The sequence below is a fragment of the Sphaeramia orbicularis genome, chromosome 12 (assembly GCF_902148855.1).
Source record: "Sphaeramia orbicularis chromosome 12, fSphaOr1.1, whole genome shotgun sequence".
NCBI classification, from domain to species: domain Eukaryota; kingdom Metazoa; phylum Chordata; class Actinopteri; order Kurtiformes; family Apogonidae; genus Sphaeramia; species Sphaeramia orbicularis.
Genome location: NC_043968.1, coordinates 46,178,952 through 46,205,058, shown reverse-complemented (window position 1 = coordinate 46,205,058; position 26,107 = coordinate 46,178,952). Strand labels below are relative to the sequence as shown.

The 26,107-nt window shown below is 35.8% G+C and overlaps 1 protein-coding gene and 1 long non-coding RNA gene across 4 annotated transcripts in view; both read left to right on the top strand.

Annotated features, from left to right (window-relative positions):
• ptpro (protein tyrosine phosphatase receptor type O) overlaps positions 1-19,062 on the top strand; it is a 63,644-nt gene extending 44,582 nt beyond the window's left edge. The window contains exons 14-27 of one of the 3 annotated variants that reach the window (XM_030149386.1): positions 785-923; positions 1,991-2,111; positions 4,580-4,648; positions 6,621-6,704; positions 9,524-9,559; positions 10,008-10,089; positions 11,254-11,344; positions 11,426-11,502; positions 11,732-11,866; positions 13,256-13,378; positions 13,862-14,016; positions 14,966-15,101; positions 16,752-16,874; positions 17,267-19,062. In XM_030149386.1, coding sequence (XP_030005246.1) covers positions 785-923; positions 1,991-2,111; positions 4,580-4,648; positions 6,621-6,704; positions 9,524-9,559; positions 10,008-10,089; positions 11,254-11,344; positions 11,426-11,502; positions 11,732-11,866; positions 13,256-13,378; positions 13,862-14,016; positions 14,966-15,101; positions 16,752-16,853 — 1,350 coding nt within the window. In that variant the 3' untranslated portion in view covers positions 16,854-16,874; positions 17,267-19,062. The remainder of the gene's footprint in view (positions 1-784; positions 924-1,990; positions 2,112-4,579; positions 4,649-6,620; positions 6,705-9,523; positions 9,560-10,007; positions 10,090-11,253; positions 11,345-11,425; positions 11,503-11,731; positions 11,867-13,255; positions 13,379-13,861; positions 14,017-14,965; positions 15,102-16,751; positions 16,875-17,266) is intronic. The other 2 variants (XM_030149387.1, XM_030149388.1) reach the window with 2 other exon arrangements.
• Positions 19,063-19,304: 242 nt separating this feature from the next.
• On the top strand, positions 19,305-21,966 carry LOC115429713 (uncharacterized). The gene is made up of 2 exons (XR_003936825.1): positions 19,305-19,644; positions 19,684-21,966. It is a non-coding gene; the product is annotated as an uncharacterized LOC115429713 (long non-coding RNA).
• The last annotated feature ends 4,141 nt before the right edge of the window (positions 21,967-26,107 follow it).

The window sequence follows — 26,107 nt, the reverse complement described above, 5'->3', positions numbered from 1 at the left end:
AGAAGAAGTGTAGTTCTCTTTAAAAAGGAATCGTCCAGGAATCATTTTGGTTTCAATTGCTTTGTGCGATCCCTCTAAATAAGACTGTCGGGCTAACAGAAGCTTCGACATCTTTGATTGACAGGTCAGAACGACATTCACTCACTTGCAGAGTTAAACTTTTGTATCTTCTGTTTATTGAATAAAGCACATGTATTCCTGATACAAAGCTCTTCTGCAGATGTTGTTGAAAAGTTACACCAAGACGACTATTAAAAGATTTTGTTGCGCATGAAGCGTACCAGAAGTTAACCACAATACCCAGCCTGTTAGCATTACTGAGCTACATTAGTTAATGTTTGCATCATTCCCTTATGCATTGTATGTTCTTCTAATCGGTGTGCTTATTCATTACTGTAATCAAAAATAACAATATGTGTTAACATTCAGCAAGTTGCTTAAATTACTTTGTAGTTGCTTTGATCACTCTATTCCAGCTCCACAAAAAAACAAAATGACATCAGTAAAATAGCAGACTTTTTACAGATCACAGTTGACTGAGGGAAACTATGTCTTGAGTGTTTTGTTATGTCTTAACATTTTATTGGAGGAATGAAGCATTAATGAATATAATCTTCAGATAAAAATGATCTATGGTGGTAAGTTTTTTCCATCTTATAATGGAGCTCAATTTTTATTCATAGATGCAGTTAAATGTTCAACCTGCTGTTTAAACCTTCCTTGTCACATCAGCCAATTATCTGAAGGTAAATGATTGTAAATGTTTTTTGTTTTTTTTCCTTAGGCTCGGGAGCCTCAGACAGTAACATCCCACTTGGTGACAATTTCAGGTTTGTTGCCCTCCTCCTCCTACAACTGCACCGTCATCAGCTTCAGCTACAGCACACCCAGTAAACCGGCTCACATCACCATCAGCACCATTGGTACGTACTAAAACCAACAGGGCACACAGACATGAACACCGATTTAATCTTCAATAGTACGAAGAAGAACCAAACTAAGCTTTGATGTCGGCAGCCTGTGGGGTGATTGAAATGAAGCGTAAAAGTGATGTGACCACACCATTTTATTTTTCACTTTTTCCATTTCAATTCCAGTATCGTTATGCAAATTTTTTCTACTTCTTCTAATTCTGCTACTGGTCATTCCCCTCATTATCTTCCTTTTTCTCCTTCTTCCTGCCCTCTAGATCCCTGAAACATTTGTCGTATTCTGACCATAAATAATCATTTTAACCCACAAGTAACTATAGGATTTTTTTCAGTTCTCACTCAAGAAGAAAAACCATTTACCTTTAAACTCAAAGAAATAATGATTTGACAGCAACGGAAATGAACATTTCTACAATGATAATATTCCAAATCAACAAGAATGGGAAATAGGAAATCCTACAAGCTGTAGGTGTGATCTGTCTGAATATTTTTGTCCATATAGTATATTTTCTTTAATATCCTCACATGCTGTATCTATTGTAAACAATTTTTATACTTTGTTTGAATAGTCTTTATTTTATGACGTGCATCTCCCTATTGTACAAGTATGTTTGTTTTTATTAGTATTTTTACTTTTTATTTTTTCACTCCATACCAGGACAAATTCCTGGTATATAGTGAAAACCTTAACAGGCAATAGACCTGTTTATTATTCTGATCATCCCTCTTCCTCCCGTCCTTCGTCTTTTCATTTTCTTCTTTCTAAAACTTACATAGGACATGTCTACCAGCTGCCACTGTTTACATGCAGTTTCTGTTGAAAAGGCCAAAAACGTGAAAGAAAAAAAAAAAAAAAAAGCTTATTGTTTGAGAGCTCTCAGCTGCTGTCTCATGCGGGTTGTGGTTTTTCTTAATGCCACAACACAAGGAAATTAAAATCATATGTTACACGTCTTATCAAAGAACATTATTCAAATAACCTTCAACATTTTGATAATGAAATGAATCGTTTGTTGCAGCCCTGGTGTAAATTCAGCAAATGGTCTTTTCTGTTGCAGCTAAAGAGATGAACCCAAGTGTAGCAGCCATCTCGGCTCTGGCCATCCTCAGCATCCTGCTCATCAGCCTCCTCGTTCTCTTCCTGCTTGTCTTACGCAAGAAACATCTGCAGATGACGAGGTACACATATCAACAATAAACTCCAATGCCAAAACAATAAGCATCACCAAAAAACCCATGTCACAGCACAAACCCTGTCTCTTTACCCTGCCTGAGTAACACTTGGTTTGGTTCAGTTACCTGTCTTTTATTCATCTATCTGTATTTTTTTGGTTTGTAGTTGGAGAATTTGGTCATTTTGTTTGCATCAGCTACTTTTGATTTTGTTTCTATGGGACTGTGATTTTGTCTTGTTTGTGTGTTTTTAAGACACAAAAAGTAAAAACCTCTCAAAGTGAATAAAAACACCTCCCAGTTGGTTGTTTTTTTTATTTTTTTACAAACAGTTTTAGGTCACAGAACTTCAAGGTCAACATGGTACACAAGCTAAAACTCTCCCAAACATTTCAGTTTCTGGAAAAATTGAAACTGTTGATAAAAGGAACACTATATGAAGTTTAAAACTCTGAAATAATTCATTTTTAGTTTTAAGTAACACAAAAAGCACTGATATACAAAGACAACACACATTAAAATCAGAAAACAATGCATGTTTACATGTTCAGAGAGGCAACATAATGTATTCTGTAACTTTGCTGTTTGTCGACATTATCTCAAGAACAACATACATTAGAGCTTGAGAGGATTATGTGTAATTTAACAGATTAAATGTCAACATGTGGTTTGTCCACCTCCCCCACATGTCAACAAACACTAGCAGAGATAGAAGACTTCCAACCTCAGAACCAGAGGAATACAGTACCAACCCAGTGTGGTCAACAGGCAGTCTAGATGTTTAACTTTTTTTTTTTTTATGTCTAGGGTTTTGTGGAAGGTCTGAAGCATATAACAGATGTCTACAGCCAATTAGGATGTTCTTTCTTTAATCCAAATTTCTGTACATACAACACCTATTCTCCTGTCTGTCCTAGTAGACGGACCCCTCCTCTGTGGCTCCTCCTCAGGTTTCTACCATTATTTTCCATTAAAGGGTTTACTTTAAGAATTAATTTTCCTCACTAAAAAAAAAGTGTATTAGCAAGTTGATCAGAGTGATTTGGAAGAAGATTTTACACATTTTCAAAACTCTATCAACAAGTCTCTCCAATTTACAGTGCATTCAATATTGACAGAAATGTTAATAAAAGTTGAAATAATGAAGAAAAAGTAAGATTGTACCACAAAACCTCAGTCACATTTCTGCTGATCTCAGAGCTGAAGCTTTCAGACATGCACCTCTTCCAACTCTGAAGTCATCATTCCTTGGGTCCTCACCTTACATCCGACCTCCCACTAGAGAATAAATTTAACATATTCAGAACTTTTAAATAAATTCACAGCATTGCATAGCATGTCAGGAGGCGATGTAGGTATGTCATACAATTTTTTTTCATCTTCAGCAATCAAATTTGATAGATTTGACAAATTGCTATTACCAGTACAACTTCAGATTGATGCAGTACAATACAACTTACATTTTTATCTTCAATCGTTATCAAATTATTGATCTTGATGCACCATCTTAAAGAATGTTATCAATTTCCTAAAATGAACAGAGAAGCTATGGGAGTAAAAGGAGGGGGAAAAAATAGAGAATTGAGAAAAGCTTGTGGTTTGTTTCACTAAATGTCCTCTTTTAACCCCTGCAGCTCTGGTTTCTGTCATATTTCACTGTACATTCAGTTCTTAGAAACACCGCTACATGGTGTTAATAATAAACTTCCTCATATATGGATTAGAATTTTAAAGATATCAGTTTATTATTGTCAGCAAACTGGGGTTTTGAATAGATATATCTGGTATTAGTGTAGACCAGTGGTTCTCAACCAGGGGGTGCGCAAGCACATGGGGGGGGTGTAAGTGACATCGTCGTGTGTGCGTACGTGTTAGCGATTACTGTTGTACATCACAACATTATAAATCACTCGGCACATACTCTACCCCCACTCATGGATTGAGGTCGTGAGTGGGAGGGGTTGCATATCGTCCGGCACGTTGTCCCCACCCCACTCACCCCCTAGTCGCAAATTTGTTTTCAGGAGGCAGCAGGTAGTCAATGATAACGTGAGTGTGTGTGTGTGTGGGGGGGGGGGGGGGGGCAGTGCACCAGTAGGCTCATGATGCTATTAGTTGGGCGTGGTTCAAAAAAGGTTGAGAAACCCTGATGTAGACAATTGTTATTCCTAATTTTCGTTTAATCCTAATCTCTCTTTCTCAGATGCCAAATATTTCTTAAAAACTGTACAAAAAAAGAAGAAAAAAATCATTTGCTCCAAAAAGCAGTAGCTCTCCTCAAGTTATCACACTATTTTCAGTTTTAAGATCATGTTTCTGTCATGTTTTAGTCTTATTCATTCCAGCTCACTTCCTCCATTTACTGATTTGTCATCAAAATAAGTGTGACTTCCCCAAACTGTTGCTGGTCTCACAAGGTTGGTTTTTTTTTGTTTTTTTTTTTCTGATGTGTTTGTTGGTGTTTTCTGTTTCAGAGAATGTGGTGCTGAAACCTTCGTCAATTTCCCTTCTTTTGAAAGAGATGGGAAGCTCCCTTATAACTGGTAGGAAAGACCTCTGCCTGTTTGTTTCCTTTTTTTGCAGAACATGAAGTTAGATTTGTCCTGATAAGGCATAATCATTGAAATACTTCACAGTCCTGAGATCTGAATGATTGAGATTTGGACTTCTGGTCCGCCTCACTAATCAAATCCTTAGTATGTATTTCTAAGCCTGTTCCTGCAAACACTCTCCAAAGACCCAATCAGAGGCAGATTAGTGGCATGACTGGGATTTAGGAAACAGATTAGGGTTTTGAACATGTAGCCCATTGCCTACCGACAGATTTTAACTTGTCTGTGATGGTTTAAGCAGCAGGAGGCAATCATGATGCCTGCTTTGTTTGGACGGGATAAAATGGCGTGTTTGTCGATAATGAAACATCAGGACTTCCCTCAGATTAAAGGGATAAAATGCTGCTCTCGAGGATACATTTCGAAAAACAAGACACAAACATTCAATTCACAAAAAATTCTTATTGTCTAATAAATGTGGCTACAGGTCTCTCTCACATTCAATCCCACATAATACAAAATGATACCTATACTTAGATTTGGATATTTGTGATTAATATAACAGCTGAAAGACGGTCAGTTAAGGCAGAATCTCGGCTTCCATCTGCTGTTGTATTTTACCTTCCATCACTAAATGAACATGTCCATCAGAGTGTCTTCTTAATGTGACGGTGGAGTTGTGTTTATGCTTTGACTGTGCATGTCGGCAGACCTCGCTGGTTCATATGGTACAACAGTGTGGTTGTGAGTATGGTGCCACCAGTGATGCAGATAGGTGTAGTTTGTCCACACTTGAAGAATCAAATTGGAGCCACATCTCAAAAATCAGTTTACATTTCTGCAAATGTAAGTACAAATATTTGGCTATTCCAAGCATTTATGAATCTACTAAATATAAAAAAACCCAGCAAATTAGTCAAATTAATGTCATGTATCTAACGGTTTTCTTTCTTTCTTTCTTTCTTTCTTTCTTTCTTTCTTTCTTTCTTTCTTTCTTTCTTTCTTTCTTTTTCTTTCTTTCTTTTCATTTGATGATGAATTCCATAAGAACCTGTGCAGTGAGTTGAAAATGAGTTTCCTAACAAAATGTTACATAGTTGCATGATGCGGCGTACCTCATGGCTTCATACTGGGTCCTCTTCTCTTTCTAGTTTACCTGCATTCTCTTAGTTCAGTTAAGTACTTTCTAACAATATACAATTTATTTTTCTTTAAAAGTTTCTATGGAATTTTTTTTTTTTTTTCAATGTAAATCACCACTGAAAAGGTGATTTGATTTGTTAATTTTGTACTTTACTATGATGACATCGACATCAATATAACCCTGAATCAACTATATTGACAAAGATTCTTCACCAAAAGTTCACCATAGCAGTACACTGTTTCTTTAACATATTCATTCTTCACTTTCAGAAGAGATTGCAGATTTTAAAAAATAAATAAATATAAAAAAAGAACAGTGAATACAGTTGTTTTGTGAAACTATCTGCATCAGTGGGGGCATGACCTGAGCAACACAAATGTTAATGAGATCATCCATCTGATCAGGTTCATCAAGGTGATGTCACACGGTCACAGTTTCCAAGTGACAAAATGTGGACTGTTGTCATGATTAGGGGCCTGCAGAGATGCTGGCTGAGTGTTGCATTGTGGGACGGGTTGGGAGGACACAGTGATGTCACAGGCTCAGGCTGGGGATTGTAAAAATGAGACAGAGCGGCCATTGACGTCTGGCAGCAAACAGATTCCTGTTGTCCTCCAGAAAGACAACGGGCACTTTCTGAATGGCTGCATGATGCATTAACTCTGTGTTCAGCACTAATGTGAAGCTCTCGACGCTCTTTGCCTCTTTACTAATGGAGCACCATGTTCTGTCCCCAACCTGTCGCCCCCTGGTGTCTATTTTTTTCGTTGTTGTGTTTTTGTGTTTTTATTTTTATTTTTTTATCTGAACCCCCTTCAGGCGAAGAAGCCTCTTTGCCTTCCTTACCCTACTGCCATCCTGCCTTTGGACTGACTATCTTTTGGCTTTTTATATTAATCCTTGGTAAGTAAGCAACTGCTAGCCAAAAACTCTGCACTTCAGGGGCATGTCTTAGCAGAGCCACAGTCCACAGTATTGATCAGAGACAATGTTTTACTTTCCAAAGTGAAAAGTCATCAGATTACATCTGGATATTACATTAATGGGTAAAACTGGTGTTATTCTGCATTTCTCTTATTTTTAACAAATCCCATGGGAAAAAGTATATGTTACATATGTAGTGAACCCCAAGGCTCATATTTGGGTTCTATTTTATTCTCTGCTTTTTTAGCATTTAATAGGCAAACTTATCTTACATTTTTTAGCAGATAATATGCAAATTACGTTTGTTAGCACTCATTGAGTTGTAGTTCAAAGGAGAGAATAGTATATAGTAATATAGTGTATGACATTTGATAATACTGTCTATCCTAAAGGGTGAAGAGACCCAGCTCAAATGTTTCTCCTTTGTCAAATATCTGGCAAAAATATCAGTGCGTTAAGTGTTGTGGTGTACCTCAAGGCTTTGTATTGAGTCCTATTATATATCTACATTCAGCTTATTGGATTTTTGTTGGTCAGAGATTGTTATTTTCAAAAAGTCATGTATGGATAAAAGCTATTTAAATACCTAATCTGATATTTTAGGGACCTCATGATTATATGAGGAAATAATCAGCCAGTTAAACCGCTCATGAAACATTAGCTGCAACTCAGGCCTTGCTATCTCACAATTTTATATCATGGACAATGTTATTCCAAAGCAATTGTACAGCTTGTATCTTTACATTAATGGATAAGATCGCTATCATAACCTTTCTACTATGCAATTTGAAATGGCTCGAGTGCCACTGTGATTATTCCATATTTTTTCAGCATTAGCAATTCATAAAATGTGGATTAATGTTTACGTCATCAATGAGCAGATTAGTTTTCTTCTGATTATTCTTAAAATGTTGAAATAATGTCTTAAACAGTGCAAAAATGTAGAGATTTTGGTCAACTAACAACAAAAGCTAAGCCTCCGGGATCCTCAAAAAAACATTTTATAAGAGGTGAGGAAAATTATGGTTCAAATGATTCTACCTCAAAAAACATCACAGGATAATTTTGCCAGATCATCCGGCTCAACCATCAGTCAGTATCTTAATACTTCCCTTAAATGGAATGTTATCTGGGGGTCAACAGGGTTCAGTTTTAGGGCCTCAGTTTTTTCTCATAACAGAACAGTGTATATAGGATCACGTACAAATAGGCTATGAATGCAGGTTATGCTAATGAAGGAACATGTCTCTCAGTGTAACAGGGTGGTTCACTGATGTACTAATAACATCTCTTGTCTTTTATGGCACGGAAACGCATCAAGCTGTGATACCAACTTGCTTGTAGATAATTGCCTACAGTCTGCATATTTATTGATAAGAAGGACAGAGAATAACACCAGATTTTTACTTCAGCACCTAAAAGATGACTTTTTCCAAATGCAGTTGTCACATTCTCCAGAAAACAGGAGGTTAGCAATGGTTTTTAGCCATGTTTAACTTTGTCTTGCAATGCTGTCTGTGGTTGAACTCTGATCTGTTCAAACTCCTTCAAAGTACTGAATGTTCTGTTCACTAACCTGTTGGATGTAGCATGATGCTAACTGTTGATGCTGTTGATGCTGGTGTCTGCATGCCATCTGTCTTTCTCTTTGTGGATTTCCACTTTAGGAGTAGACCTGCTTGTAGCTCAGTTATGATCTGTGTTTTCTGTTAAATTCTAGATGCTGTAGTGCATGTTGCTCGTTAAATATGAATTCCCTGATAATGTTGCACCAGCCTTAAAAACCCAAATTTACTCCCAGCTCACTCGTTGAATCTCAGTTTTCTCAATTTTCAGAAACTCAACAGTCAGCAGGCAGAAATTTGGGGATTTATGGCACTTATGCGCAATCTGGGAATCCATCTTTGTATGACTAGACTGCAAATATAGATGCATGAAAAAGGTTAATTTAGAAAATATATATATTAAAAGGCTGCACATTTGATATAGAGCTGTCTGCAAGTTAAAGGTATGTTTTTAGCCGAATGAGTGAGCATGAGACAAATTCTGTTTTGAGAGTTTAATAAGTTTAGGTCCAAAGTAAAGGTCTTTTTTTAATGAGAAGTCTGGAGATGCCAGTGTTAAAATGAAATAAATTTAAAATAAAAATTCTACATTTACACACTGTCAAAAGCTGAAAAATTATGGAACTAAAAATACATTTAACCTTTCATCCATGTGAGACCTCAAGTGCAAACTTTTGTCGGTCCTCGCTGAAGTCTTCACAGGACATTTACTGGAAAAAAAAAAAACATAAGCCAAATAATATGAAGGCGTCATGTAGTTTAAAGACATCATTTGCACTCTAACATTCTGTTAAGATTAAAAGGTAAAAATACTTTGGATAGTTTTATGAAATGAAATGAAATGTACCAATTATAAATGTATTCAAATAACATGATCAAAACACAGATAATATAGTATAGGTAGATGTTTTTATTTAATTAACAAAATATAAATGATACAGTATAGATGCACCAGTATTGGCCGTAAGTATAGTCATAAACTTCCATAGACATTAATTTGGATAGACAATAGTATTCAGAAATACTGGTGTCAATAGATATGATAAATTTTGGACATCAAAATTGGTAACAAAATATAGGTTGTTTTTTTTTTATATTTAAACATATTAGCATCAGGTATAGCTTTAAAACTCGTGTCTGCAGTGAATATTACAGTAGAATTACACAAATATGTCCTCTTTTCCTGCTGTAGTGACTGAAATCATCACAAAGACTTTATTCTGTATTTTATAGGAGCAAGACAGCTTTAAAGAAACGGAAGTTAACAAGGTAACACAACTAAACAACGTGTGTCAGTATGTGGGCTTCATCCATTTTTCTATGTATATGTGCATATTTTTCTTTTCTTTCTTTTTATGTTTTTTTTGTATTTGTGTGTGTTGCATGTAACAGAGCTGCTATGGCACTAATATGAGCCTTCAGACAGAAACATCTCAAGTGTTAAATCCAGCAGATTAAAGTGAAACTGAACTGTCTGCAGCTTGTTAAATGCTGAGACAGGAGGGAACCTGAACCTGAGAGGAAGAAGGAGAGTTAAAATATGTAGAGTTCATCCTCAGTGAGGTTACATATAAATCTGCCTGTTGGAGTTTGATATTTCCTGTGAACTAGTGGAGATGAGTCAGATACTTAATACACCGTGTAGCATCATGTCAGGCTGAGGTTTATGAAGTATGTCATAATGTTGAAGTTTTGACGTGTGTCTGTCCGTTCGCAGCCCAGTGCAGTTGGACGACTTTGATGCCTACTTCAAAGAAATGAGCAAAGACTCAGCGTACAAGTTTTCTCTGCAGTTTGAGGTACAAGAGTTGAGACATTAAAAGTTAAGCTTGTACGATTTGGTGCAAATCAAGGAGGATCTATACGCAGCGATGGCACATGATAATCAACAATGAGCCTGTTTACATGACTATAAAAATCTGATAACTGGGAGTAATCAGATAATTGTAATAATCAGATCTGACACATTTACATGCACTTCAGAAATACGATAATCCTTACAAAGTGAAACCATACCTTTTTTTTTTTTTTTTTTTTTTTTTTAATGATGTCCGATTGTGTATCAGTCATATGAAAATGTTGACAGGTATTCAAGTCACTATTAGTTATATTGGCTGTCAATTATTACTTTGTTATTTATTTTCATAGCTGTTAGAAAATTCCAGTGTGGGGGGGCAACCAACACAATGTTACCAGCTCATGTCAGAAAATATATATAATGTGTTAAAAATTCAATAATATTCCTAAAACCCCGGTGGAGACATTTCAGTCCATTATAGATTTCTTTCGGAGTATGTAGGCACGTAGCAATGGTAGAGTCAAAATTCCTATTATGGTTTTCCATCTACTTTTGGCTACATAACATCCATTTTCTAAGCTTTTGAATTGCTTTTGCACATGGGCAGATGTAAAAGAAAAAAATAAATCAAATTAACCTGTATACAAAGACATGCACAAAGACATTGGTGTATTGGGGAGAAATCCAGGTGTGTTAATCTGATTTCTCATAATCAGATTACTGCTGTTGTCTGATAAATCATATCAGATTATGCTGTTTACATTATGATTTGAATAATCTGATAACTTTGGATAATTATCAGATTATTAGTGTGCATGTAAACGGGCTCGATGATATGATTATGTTTTTATTAGTGTGCCTTAACAGGACCCATTTGTATCTATAGAGGGCACATTACACTTACCTACTATGTTTGTGTTCATATCCCTTTAACAAAAAAACGCAAATGGACAAACACTCTAACTAGGCATGTTTTTGTAGAGTGGAGTTGTTCAGTAGGCTGCAATCTGCAAATTCTCCACTAGATGTCATTAAATATTACACACTTTATATACAAAGCAGCTCCGAAGATAAAACAGAAAATTTATATAAATACACAATCCATGTAAATATACTGTAAATAGTTAAGTTATACTGTAAGTAAGTGCCCACTGTGTGTTTTCAGGAACTGAAAAGTGTCGGGCTGGATCTTTCTCATGATGCTGCAGACCTACCTGTCAACAGACCAAAAAACCGTTACACCAACATCCTCCCCTGTAAGTCACCAGACACCCTCTCATCCTAACACAGACATTTAGTTTACTTCAAAGACTAAAATAAAATCTTTTCAAACTCAGATGACTTCAGTCGGGTGAAACTTATCTCGATGCACAATGATGAAGGGTCAGACTACATCAACGCCAACTACATACCTGTGAGTACACTTGTTCATCTGGAGATAACCAGTCAAATCTGTGTCGAGTTTTTAGCAATTTAGTTTGACTTTTAAAAACCAGGAGGAGTGAAAAGCCTTTGTATTTTCCTGAAAGAATATATAAATGATGAAACAACAGATTTAATGTGAAGCTTGTGTAAATCATTTGGATTTAAAAGTAACAACTTCTTATTCGTGGTTTTGCTCTGTATTTCTATTTGATATTCAGGGTTATAAACATGCAAAGGAGTACATCGCTACCCAGGGTCCACTGCCCGAGACCAGGAACGATTTCTGGAAGATGGTCCTGCAGCAGAAATCTCCGATTATTGTCATGCTCACACAGTGTAATGAACGGCGAAGGGTGAGTGTTTTATTTCTCTGGTCACTGAGGAGGATAGCTCTTCAAATTCTATGTTGTTGTCAGGGCTTTGTCTCCTGCCTTTACCCACTTAAGCCCTATTCAGATGGGATTAGTTTTCATAGGTACGTGGGGTAAAGTAATAATTGCCAGAGATTTTAGTCCCATTCGAATGTGCTACATCAGTAATCATTAGCGCAGTGTCAGGAAAGATTATTGTGACTTTTACCTTCTGTTAAAGGGACTGGGAAAATAACCCCAGGTAATACTAATCCTATGTGAATAGACCAGTAATTTATATATGTGTGTAGATATTCCATCATATCCTGTTTACAAGTGTTTTTTGGGCGGCCATGGCTCAGATGGTAGAGCGGGTCGTCCAATAACCAAAGGGTTGGCGGTTTGAATCCCACTCTGTCCATGTGCTGTTGTGTCCTTGGGCAAGACACTTCACCCTCCTTGCCTCCAGTGCTGCTAGTCACACTGGTGTTTGAATGCGTGTGAATGTTTGGTGGTGGTCGGAGTGGCTGTAGGGGCAGATTGGCAGCCACGCTTCCGTCAGTCTTCCCCAGGGCAGCTGTGGCTACAAATGTAGTTTACCACCACCAGAGGGAGAATGTGAGAGTGAATGAATGTGGATCCTCTGTATGCACTTTGAGTATGCATTCATAGAAAGCGCTACATACATTTAATCCATTTTTTTTTTTTTTTTTTTTCGTGGATTTTCAAGCATGGAGGCTCTTGAAGAAGCACTCAGTTTTCCAGTTGGCAGTATGACAAGTGCGTGTAAAACCTTGCGTACTGTCGGAATCGGTGTACGACAAATGCCATTCACTAGCAAAATAAGGTCAAAAGCACTTGTTAGAGGCACGGGAGTTCTCATTGCTTTAGGTTTGCTAAGCAACATAGCAAGGCTATGTGGCTACTAAAAAAATGTCAGTAGGTTAATCATCCAGTCGATGGACAATATTAATGTTCTTGGCAGTGATATCAGGAAGCAACGTCATACACACATGATGATAGGAGGGGACAGCAGTGCATGAATGGATTTACCCCTCCCACTTGTGGTAGTTTTACTGATATTCCTTATCCTGTGTGAATTGGCTATTAATATAACCAACATCCTGTGGTAAAGTGACATTACCCCATGTGCCCATGTAAAACTAATCCAGTCCAAATAGTGCTTATGTCACAAAAACAAGTAAAAGGCTGTACTTGTAACTGGTTGGGTTTTAGTTTCACCACCCACAGAAAATAAAACATGTTCTGTTCTCTACTTTTTCATCTACCTGCACTTTTATTTCTAGTAACTGGGAATCGGTTTTTGCAAGCTTTAAACATCTGTGTCTGACTTTTATGGGAAACCGTGTGTAACAGTGTTTTGTTCCACAGGTTAAATGTGATCACTACTGGCCGTTCACAGACGAGCCGGTGATGTATGGAGAGATCAGCGTGGAGATGCTCACTGAAAACGAGTCTCCTGAGTGGACCATCAGGAAATTCAGGCTGGGATACGTGAGTACTAGTTTCTCTACAGAGAAAACCACTACCAATGCATTTATTACTTTTTTCATCTTATAACAGTTATATCGGTTTCATTTCTACACTTGTTTATGTTCATGTTCAATTTTAATTTATTGTGTGATTTAGTTGAGGTTAAATTACACTGTATAATTTGGTATGACGTATTTTGAGCTGCCAAATTTTAGTCATATGGAAGATATCCAAATACCTTTTTCTTACATACCATTGCTCTACAAATATCTCATAAATCATCTAATAAACCTGAATGTGATTTTTATATTTATATATAGCCTATATTAAGTTTTTCTATTCTTATTTTACATTTACTGCATGATGTCTCGTGATAGTTATCATTTTCTTCTATTTGCCACTTAGGGCACATTCTTTAAAGTTGTTCTGACTCTAATGTCCATGTATTTAGTTTTTTATGCTCCATGAACAGTAACGTTATTTTCTCTTTGTCGCCCTCTGCAGGCCGATGAGACTCAGGACGTCCTCCATCTGAACTACACCTCATGGCCAGATCATGGCGTCCCCACTGTCAACGCCATCGAGAGCATCCTGCAGTTTGTCCACATTGTCCGTCAGCAGGCCAACAGGACCAAAGACCCCATCATAGTCCACTGCAGGTGAAAAAAGAGTCTCACACCCTTATCAGCCAGTCATATCAACAGTGTTCTTACACTTTGCTTTTAATTACATTTTCTAATGTTGCAGTTTAAGAAAAATCAGAAGTCTTCAGTGGCTTCTTCTGTTTTTTTTAGGATATATCACACTAAGGGAGCAGGGAACAGGTCTTCCCACTGTAGCTGTTATTTTCATTTTATGAGGCTCCATCCAGTGTTAAGATGCTTTACTCTCCTTCTACGCCTAAGTTTGGACCAGAGTTAATATCCCACAACTCAAAAGCCCAGAACAGACAAAACAAACACTGGTTACAAGAAGGGATTTTTTTTCAGCCACCATAGGGGATTGTGAGGGGTGTATTCTCACAACAGAATCAGACCAAACATGTAAAAATACACTCTAAAAACAGAAAATATTCAGTTCATCCAAACCACTACTTAGACCTACTGCAAAATTAGTTGAATATAGTTTTGTTTGTTTTAATCCCCTGGAAAGTAAAGAGTTTGGCTTTTTTACATTTAATAATTGTGCTGATTGGAAACGGCATAATGCAACAGTTTTTTTAGATACTCTTTTTTTTTTTTTTTTTATGGAATGTCCTTTGCAGTGGACAACCTTTTTAGGTTGTTTTTTTAGTAAAGCTGTGAAACTCTTATCCCCTACACAGGACAAAAATGCATTCCTGGGCCTCAAAAGGGTAATCCATCCCAGGGTTATTTTTGATTTGTGTTAATGTGTAAATACTAGCTTAAATACTGAACTTCTAACTCCTTTCAGCTGCTGATGGAAGATTATTTCACATATGTCGTTTACAACCAGAATGCATTGAGATTAAAGCAGGAAGACGGTCACATAAAATCCAGTTAGATGGATGATGTCATCCATTAACCTCTCAACAATAAAGCTGCAGTGAGTGGTTATGATAAAGGCTTCCTGTCTGTCGTGTTGCAGTGCTGGAGTCGGACGGACGGGAACCTTCATCGCTCTGGACCGTCTCATGCAGCACATCAGAGAACACGAGTTTGCAGACATTCTGGGGATGGTGTCTGAGATGAGATCACACCGTCTGTCTATGGTGCAGACTGAGGTAAGGCCTACACAGATGGCTTTGACAGATTCACGCTTCCCAACAATCAAGGGGCGGTTTTAGTAAAGGGATGGGTTTAAAGATCTGGACCAACTGTTCACACACTGATAGGAATGTCCAGATAAATTAACATGTTTGACATAACAGGGTAAATCTGGACAGTTAGAAGACCACAATATCACCAGAGTAAACATATGACCTTCAATGCTAAAGAAACTGCTACGTTTGACAGATATTTAAATGGACTGTAAAAATCTCACCTCCATTTCTTGTGTTTTGTGCACATCTCAGTAACTGCTTCTTCATTCAGGCTTTTTCACTTTTTCTTTTTTTCACTTTTTCACTGTAAAACATCACTGCTGTGAGTTTACGTCTGTGTTTCTATGAAATCAGATGAAGTGGTGTCCTGATCCTGTACAGTGTGATGTGACATTATTTCCAGATTTTGCAGTGTGTGCAGGTTTCTAAGACAATCTGTGAGGATTGTCTTTGTGTTGGTAATACAACTGGTTTCAATATCAGTCAGGATTTCAAGAATCCTATAAAGTGAGCCAGGCCTTCACTGTTAAACAAACTTTGGGCATGATCAAGTGGTTACATAGGGTAAAAAAAGTGTTCAGATGATAATGAGTAGGCCTACATTTACCTGGCATATAAGTGTAATACATGGATGGAAAGGGTATTTCTTGTACTTTGAGGCCATGCAAAGACATGTTAATTTCAGCCATTTTCACCAAAATCTTTATGAAAAACATCTCGGTTTACATAGGGTAAAAAAAAAAAAAAACTACATCACATTTTTCAGCATGTAAAAAGTTGTTTTTTTCACTTGAAGTTACCAAAATTAACATTACCATAGTGTCAGTTATATTGTTGACTGCAACTCCTGCAATTCTGGTGAAAAAAAATGTAACTGGTCTCGGATTTGGGGATATCAATATGAAGGGAAGTCTGGTTATGTAATGTAAAGTGATTTTGGGTACATAGGGTAAATTCTCAAGGCTGCTAATCATAATTATCTGTCAAGCACAAACGACTTCATATTATCCCAATATCATCCTTGGAGTGAATAATTCTAAGTATGAATAATGTTTTAAACCTATAATCATAAAGGTTGAGATATAAACCAGTACTTTCTGGGGCAGGTAAAATGTGAGACAAAAATGTAAATGTGGATGTCAAATATAGAGTTTTAAAATAATGAAAATCAATCAGCTCTAATTTTTTTTTCTGTAGACATCATTTCGAAACAGAAAAAAAATGTTTTTAGGACTCCCAAACAGTTATGTATCACACAGCTACAAATGACAAAACAAAGCTATTTTAAAATTGTTGTGTTTTTCACCAAACATGCTCATAGCCCCCTGACTGTACCCCTTTGTTGTTTTGGGGGATTCAAGGGGCACTGTGGTGTAGCGGTGAATATGCAGCAATGATATTCAGAATTTCTACTGAAAGTCTCTAGTTTGACCTGTTCTTACTTGCATGTAAAATTTGGACCATTTTCATGTCAAACATACAATAATTGCTTTACTATTTGTATTGTAGAATTATGTTCCTGGCATAATGGAAAGTATCTGAAAAGTCAACAACTCTCCAAGAAATTCCAGTTTTTCAGACTCACAGAGCTCCGAATGTTTCTGTCTGTAGGAGCAGTATGTATTCATCCATCAATGTGTCCTGCTGATGTGGCAGAAGAAGAAGCAGTCCATCACGTCTGATGTTATCTACGAGAACGCCAGCAAGACATAATGATGGGCGATTTGTCCAAACGTGAGTGACGTCTACGCAAATAACAGCATCACATATACGTTCATATCAGTTCTTGATGCAAAAGGAAACTACAGTAATGTACTTCCTCGTTTGTTCATAAGTGAAGTACAACAAACTGAATCATATCAAAAAAGTTTATACTACTTAGTGCAGAGCAGATTGTTTTGTATTTTACTTTAGTAGAATATGGATCTAGCTGTGAAGAATGTTAGTATGTTTGCTTTATAAATAGTTTCTACATGCATTTAGAAAGTGTTGAGAGTCATTTGAGCCTCTGATTCCTTCAGTAACAGCTTCAGGGTCCAATGACCATTTGCTGACATTTCTTTTCAGTCCACAGACTCATTTTTCCCGACGTCAGTGGGTAATGATCCCTTTCTGTTGTCTTGCAGGCTGTCCAACCTCCTGTGCTTCAGGCATCCATTCTCTGCAGAAGAAGAAACGCTTCATCATCAGTATCAAAAACAAAACAGCAGAACATCGATGACAAAGAGAAAAATTTAAAAAAACAAATTACGTTTTTGTGAATTGGTGTTAAAGCATGGGTATGGAGATTTGCCTTACGGAGCCTTCACTGACTGACCAACATGTTGAACCACAACCCTTCTCTGAACTGGACTGATCCACGTCACTGCAGGGCCAGAGGGGGCGGGGACTTAGCCAGCTCCGCTCGGCAATTGGATGTCTACACTGTGTCCGTCCTCGTTCAGATGACGTGAGGTGACAAGTCGGTGGAGCTGAGTCAGCAGTTTGATTTTATTTTGTTTTCTTTTCTTTTTTTTTTAGTTTTTTTTTTTTTTTAGTTTTAATCTCAGGAGAAGCTGGAAAGCCAGCGAGCACACTGGCCTCTTCCTTTGCTTTGCCATCATTCATCACCTCTTACATCAATTTGTTTCTGTGTAAACGACGTGCAGCTTTGGACTAGCAGGCGGTCCATGTTCCACACTGCCACCCGATACGGGACCATAAATATGTATCACACTGATTATTACAAACAGGCTGATGAACTGCCGTGACCGCTGCACAGAGATACTCCACTGAAAGAACCCAGCAAGCATCAGACCAACGAAGACGCTCTGGATCAAAAATTAGCACAAAATTTTGGCGGATTTTTAATCATGTTAATTTACTGAGAATTTAGATACAGTGCTATCATCACTTGAAACCATACGGGCAGTTGGTGCTGCAGGTTTAACATACCGAAAGCTAGATTTTAGCTTCAAAGCAGATTTGGAAAGTATTCGAAATGTGTAGGTCCCAGGTTCCCTGAATGCTGCTGAGTTTGACGACAGCTGACTTTTTACTTTACATTAAATGTCTGAATGTTTGCTGGGTCTGCACAAGAACTTAAAGGGCACAAACAAAAAGAAGTAAACGCTGAAAAGAGCGTGCCTCCTGCTGCCGTCCCGTCGCCGTTAGAGGCCAGTTTAGACGTAGAGACTGTACTTAGTGGTAGTTTGTTTTTGCACTGAGGCCTTGGAGCTGCCTGACCTGCTGACTGAAGAAGGGAAGAGTTTGTGCTGCTGTTTCTGACTGTTTGATGCTGTACAGACGTGTCCCTCCATATCCGTCCTAAACTGAGGTTCTGTCTCCCCATGAAGCCAGAAGGACTTCCATCAGCTGCAACAGTCCTGTCCTGTTTGGAAACGAGCTTTGGAGAAGTTCAAGCGAAAGCACTGACAGTAATGTGAGTTTGTCTGAAAACAGACAGTTTATACTGAAGCTGGAAGTAACAGAAACATATCTGCTCAGCGTATCACATGGGCTGGCCCGAGCCTTCACAGGGGTCCCAAAGGACAATTGAACTTTATTTTGTACCAGATAATTACAATTCACAACAGTGAACCTCAGAGTAACAAACCTAAAACAATCACCATCATTGTGACTTCCGAAAGTGCAAATATTTACTGCTTTTGTTACAGAACCTCAAATCTGAAAATGCAGTCCAATACCCTCTAAATATGTTCAGGTCTTTTAATTATTAGACCATTTTGTAATATTAAAAAAATAGCAAGACTGCATTGCATTCTCCTAAGACTTGTAAATTCCTAAAAGATGTCTAATCCCTAAAATGTATCTCTTGAATATCACACTAAGTATTCATTTTTTACATAGCACTTGAGGTGTGACAGTAATTACCCAAATTAGTAATTTGAAGAAACTGATGTAAAAAAAAAAAAAAAAAAAAGATAACATTTAACACCTGAAGTACGAGGGCCGTTCAATAAGTTCATGGCCTCACCCAGAAATACTGGTTGTTATAATACAGGATGTTACATTCTTTCATGATGGGATAGTGATGCTTGAACATTGATGGACCAAGTGCATTGCTGTAAATGGAGGTTATGTTGAAAAATAAAATATAAATTATCAGTCTGTGTTGTTCTGTTCTGGATGAGGCCATGAACTTATTGAACGGCCCTCGTAAGTAGTATACCAGTGTCAGAATAAAAAAAAAATGTGTAGAACATTTTGAATGCAGTGTTTAGTATCAAACTGAGGAGCTCCAGTTACAAAAATATTTATTACCTCCTGAACTGGATGTAAAATGAATACAATCAGAAATTTAAAAAAAAAAAAAAAATTCATGTTTGGTGCTTCTGCTAAATTAGGTAAAAATTACTCTTCAGTTAATATAATTAGGTTTACTGAAAAGGCATTTTGAGTTTTGTAACAAAAGCAGAGTGTGACTTAAATATATAAAATTCTGGCAGAATAAATGAAGCCAATAGCTGTGTTTCCATCCATGTGTTTTTACGGGCATTCAGTGGTATTACATTAAAAAAATGTTAACATAAAGAGGAAAAAGGTTTTACGTTTCAAAGAGGGGTCACTTTGAAGAACAGTTAATGCACTTAATGAGATGGAAATAAGTCAGCTCTGAAATGGTGAGCATCTTGCCCATGTGACTGATCAGCTGATTCCTGGCATCCTCCAGTTTATTCACATTAGGGTGAAAACTGGTAACAGCTGTCACTACCTGATCCAAAGTGGAGACCCCATGTGTGTCTGAAAATGCAGAAGGAATTCGTCTGTATTTCAAAGTGCCATTTATCTTTGGTTTTAGTTCTTTATTAAAAAGTAATTAAATGTTTTAATCAATTACATGTACTTTTTAAAAGGATTTCACAGTGTATGTTCAGTTAAGATAGGCTAACATTAGCTATTGAACTAACAGCAGTTAACATTAGCCAGAGAAGTAAACAGGTGATATTCACTACAGAGGGATGGGATGGATGCTGATGAGAGTTATTGTTAATGAGAGAACTAAGCCCAGACTGAGGCAAAATTACACAAGAGTATGGGCTCATGAGAAAACATTGATCATTGGAGCCTTATAGTTATACCAAGTATTAATCATTTAATAAATTAAATGTAGCTAATCTTTTATTTCATAGCACCATATGTCAGATATTCTTTACCAAACAAGATAACAGTTTTAACATATTTTATGTAATAAGCACTAAAACCAATTTATTTTTAATTCCACAAACTGCTGTAGATTATGTATAAATCTATTTAACAATTTCAAAGGGCCACTTGTATGGAAACACATCTATTGTTTTGATCATTTTGATCTGTCGCCCCCCTGGTGGCTGAGCAGCACTCAGTTTGATTGGCTCGGGCTGACCGTCACATATCTGTCCTATAAAAAAACAAACAAAAAAAAAACAAAACTCCACTGTACAGACGACCTCTGTCAGACTACATTCTGAAGCATCATCAGTGTTTGTTTTGACTTTATTTTAATATTAATCCAGATTTCACTTTGACTGTAGAGAATGTGGGTGAACAGAAGAGAGTGGTCGATCTGAGGTTTACACACAACGTACAGGGTGTCGTCCAAATAAGAGCAGCATGACTAACAATACAGTCACATGTTATTTAGTTTCACATGTTCTTGAGATTGAACAGGAAGAGCATTTTAATGACCAAGTATTAATCGTTTTTTACAGATCTGTCGAGTATTTACAGCATGTTTAAATGTGCCAATGCATTTTGTCAAATCAATGAAACAATTAGATAAATAATTGTTATGTTAAAGATCATCTTAGTGTTATCAGAATGAAAACTGGTATTACAATAATGTCATTTGGTTTTATTTTAATATGAGACTTGTTTTATTGAACTCTATAATTTATCTTAGATGTTTAGGGCCTAAAAATTTAAATTGACCTAAAAGAGAAGCTGATACCAGTTCTTGTTTTGTTGTTTTGACCAAATCTTATATCCCTTTCTGAAGGAAAGTGTTATAGATATGTTTTTTAATTGTTAAAAAAAATTGGTTTATTGCTACGAATATAAATATATATATATACAGTATATTAAAAAAAAAAAAAAAAAAAGCAGCTGCTTTTGTTATTTTGACCACACCTTGTATCCAGTTGATATGAAAATCCGAGACTCTTCAGTGAACAGTGTTAAAAGGCTGATGGATTTGTAAAATGAGTTGTCGTCGTGGCCTTTGTTCAAATAGCTCAAGTTTTACCTGTTTGCTGCTCTTTGGTTTCGGTCGCCACTCATTTGGAAAAAGGTTCCATTTCACTATTAAATATCAGATGTACTGTACATACTACTACTGCTTAACTATTCTGTTTCTACTTGTCATTACTAAGTAATTCTTGTGGAATGACTTTGTTGCTTTTAGAGGTTTGTTTTTTAGATTGTTGTGTATGTGAATCATTAGCTGAGCCTGAATTTCAGTTGTAGATGTAAACAACCGGATATTTGGAAACAATGTCTCAGCTGTTTTGGTTTTTTTTTTTTTAGGTTTTATTTAATTTAATTTTTTTCTTTTTTTAATTAAATTTGTCTGTGGATGAAGAAACGCACTTTGGTACGACTGTCGACAAAAACAAAAAAATATATCAACTGACAAAAACCTGCAGGCAGTTTCTGAAAGCTCAGCACTGTACACTCTTCTACGGTTCTTTCTCTTGCTTTGTGTGTCCAGTCCGACCTGTACGTCATTATTGGTGCCATTCTTGTACATTGTGTCACTTAAAACTTGAGGGATGATCTGGACTCGGATCATTGTCACAGAGTTTAAATGTGTGTGTGTGCGTGTTGAACAAATAAAATGTTGCAGTTATATTTGTGGTCAGTTTCTGGGGCGGGTGTTATGTGGTAACAGGAATACATTTTATACAAACTGAAATCAAAACAAAAATGTAGGGTTTTTGCAGGATTCAAATACCTTTTTAATGCAATATTAATATGATGGACCACTCAACACATCCATATCAGTCTAATAATAAATTATAACAATATCTGTAATCACTGATCTTCCTGATTTGAATAAACCTGTTATTTGTGGATGTAAACATGAAAAATAGAACAAGATGAAAATGACAAAAGAACAGCAATGTATAATAAAATAAAAACACATCTGTAGTACTGGATTCTGCAGTTTTCACAATATTAAATCAAAATAAAGAAAATAACAAGATGAAACCAACATAAAACATAGACTCTTTATGACCAGAACATGACAAACACATGGTAAACAACAGAGCATTCCAAACAATTATAATAAAATGTCAATATCAAAATATACAGAAGTAAATTCAAGTTAAACAACAAAACATCATTTGGAAGGATTTTTACCTGAGAACATAAACCATAAAAGCTAAAGGTATAAATGTCACAACAAACATGTATATTATATATCAATACAGTAAGGATAATTATAATTTTATTGCTTAATGTATTATTACTTATCATGTTATATGTTGTAAAGGTTTTCCAGCATAAAAATAAAATGACATTCGGGAATTTCACCAGTTGTTGCAAATTTTGCATGTTGTTCCTGTTCAGTTGACAATACATTTATTTTTAGACACATGGGTAGTAAATGAAATGCATCTTTTTTTTTTTTTTTTTTTTTTTTACTTTAAGTGTTAAAATAGATAGCTTGTTTATTAAAGGTTGGATGGAAATCAGGGATGTCAAAAGAATACTATATATTTTACTGTGATTTTGTCAGAAATTTGCTAAATCTGTCCATGTTCTGTGAATGAAAACCTAGATTTTGGAGTTTAATGGAACCACACAAGAAAAACTAAATAATTACAGCAGAATCACATGTCCCAAAAACATGATAGATCTTTAAATATTACATTTAAGACTTACCTTAAAATATTTTAAAATTTACATCTTCAATTGCACCTTTTGAAGAAAATTAATGCTGTGTGAAGATCAGCACAAATATGATTTATTTAATTATTGTAAATGAAATTATATTTGATTGGCAGTTTAACATTGTGCCACCAACTAGAAAGAAAACTGTTCCCTAGAAAACATGAATATGAAGAGTGTTTTTTCCTCATTAGACGTAAATATTGTTTCATTAAGATGGAGCTACCCTTATAGCATGGATACACAGGATGAAATGATGAAAAGCAGATTTGTTTCTCACATAGATCTGGTATCTAAAAAGACCCTATATCAGATAATTTAACCAAAATATGGATAAAACTCTGAAATGTCTCAGTATTGATTAAACTACATTTTATTATGCATCTTAGAAGACTTTGGAGCTCTCATGTAAACCCAAACCTTATAGCTGAGTCTGTAAAACATTTAGTTACTGAATAAATACAGGCATACCGACACATTCTTCTAATTAAACCAAATATATTTTTACTGGTGTAATGGACTCTATGCACAGCGCCACTACTTCCTGAATTTCAGGTGGGTTCTTTATTTCCTGTCTTTAATCCAGGTGTGTCTGCTACTTCTTGTTGTGACTACTGATTAATTAGGTATACCTGGATTAATCAGTGTGTCCAATAATGAAAGACAGGAAATAAAGGACCCACCTGAAGTTCAGGAAGTAGTGGGGCTGTGCATAGAGCCCATGGGTCTAAGCACATTCTGTATGTGTTTGGATGTTGAGGTTGTGATGCTGAAACACCAGCAGCAGGGGACGCCATAACCTCTGATAAACAAACACCATGAGTCTAAACCCTGAGAGTTGACTGCAAGGTGATCACCCTCCCAGTTGAAGAAATTCCACATCTGAGTCTTATTTAACATACATTCACATTTTTTTTTTTTTTTTTACATTAAATAAACAAACAAATAAATTAATAAATAGTTATAGATATATAGGTAAAGTCACTGATAGTATTTTATACATGCAGCAACACATAAGTCAATAAATGTATTTATGATAAAATTATGGCCTCACAACTGTACACACTTGATTCATATTTCTCATGTTTTTATAGTTCTATCCAAATGGTGATATGATTAAGTTTTAGGAGTATATATGGGAAAGTACAGTATGGAGGCCCAGAGGGGCCACAGCCCAAAAAAATGATCCACTACAAGAAAAAAAAAAAAAAAGAGAGAGCGAGAGAGAGAGAGAGAGATTGTGATTTATTAAAAAAGAATTATCTGAAAAATAAATGTACCCCTCAAATAAAAAACAAATTTGTATGATTAAACCCAATCTCCTAAAAAAACAAAACTTGTAATAAAATAAATTTGCGCAAAGAAATAAAAAAACTTGTTTGATTTTTTTTTTTTTTTTAATAATCTCCTCAAATATAATAGACTTCTACAAAAAAAGTGTCTCAAAAATAAAATAGAGCAACATCACATTTTTAGTTCGATGTTAGGTTTTAAAATGTGTTACCTCAAAATAAATATCATCCAAATAAAAAAGACAATTGCTTATTTAAAAAAAAACAAAAAAACATTTATCAAAAAAAAGAGTGTTTGAAAATATAAAACTTCATATGCCTAAAAAGAAAACCCCTTCTGTTTTTAAATAAGGCTCATAAAAAAAAGAAAGAAAGAGAAAAAGAAACAACAACCAACCTTTTCAATTAAACGGGGTGCTGTTTACCCAAAAGGTCTCTTGCTTTAAAATTAAAGCCACCACAAAAATAAAAGCATGGGCTGAAAATTTTTAAGGCCCTCAGCTAATGTGGCTAATGCTAAGGAAGTGATGTCACTGTAACGACTGTCAAGGGATGATTTAAGTCTCTGGATGATGTGAGTCGCACATGCGCAGAAGCATTTATCTCTGTCGACTATCTTTTACGACTCTGTACAGCAACCTCGCTAGGACAAGCAACTCTCTATGGCAACCTAAGAGGCTAACGCAAAGATTGCATCATTGGCATAAAGCCGCGATGATCCTCCACTGCTCAGTATTTTTTGAAATAAGCAATTGTCTTTTTCATTTGGATTATATTTATTTATTGACAAGTGATTTTATTTTGGGGGCAACATATTTTAAAATCTGACATTGAATTTATTTATTGATGTTGCTCTATTTTATTTTGAGACACTTTTTTGTAGAAGTCTATTTTATTTGAGGAGATTATTATTATTAATATTTGAAATCATACAAGTTCATTTTATTTCTTTGTACAAATTTATTTTATTACAAGTTAGGGGTTTTTTGGAAATTGATTTCTCTTTCTTACAGGTTTATTTTTTATTCAATGGGTACATTTATTTTCAGGTACTTACTTATTTTAAATAAATCACAATCTTTTTTTTTCTTACTGTGGTTAATTTTTTTTGGGCTGTTGCACCTCTGGGCTACTGTAGTAAATGCTATTAAAACTTTAGAAATAAACTACTTTTACTATGATTAAACACAAACGTAATCATATCAGACATAAAAAAAAAAAAATGCAAACATTATGGATAAAATCTCTTAACATGGTGAAAAATGTGCAGTTTTTAGGACAATGTTAAAAAATAAAAAGTAAAAATTGTCACAAATATTTATTACACTTATGGAAAGTGTTTTAAAAAAAAAAAAACAAACATTAATTGACTGAACATTGTGAACTGGCAAGAACAAATAAACAGACTATCAGCTGAATCCAACGGTTAGGAAATTACATATAAAGCACTAACCAATGGAGACACAGCTAAGGCCGGGGGTGCTGCTGCCTTCAGTAGCTGGTGAGAGGCTCTGTAAATCTCAACACTCAACACAGATAAAACAGACGTCTCCTATACAAAGCAAAACTGTAGAACAGGGGTGTCAAACTCATTTTCTTCCAGGGGCCACATTCAGCCCAATTTAATCTGAAGTGGGCCGGAACCAGTACAATAATAGCATTACAGCCAATAAATAATGACAACTCCAAATTGTTTTAGCGTAAAAAAATAGCATTCAATTATGTCAATATTTACATTTACAAACCATCCAAACAAAAAGGATGTGAATAACCTGAAAATAATTAAATTTGTTGAGAAATGTG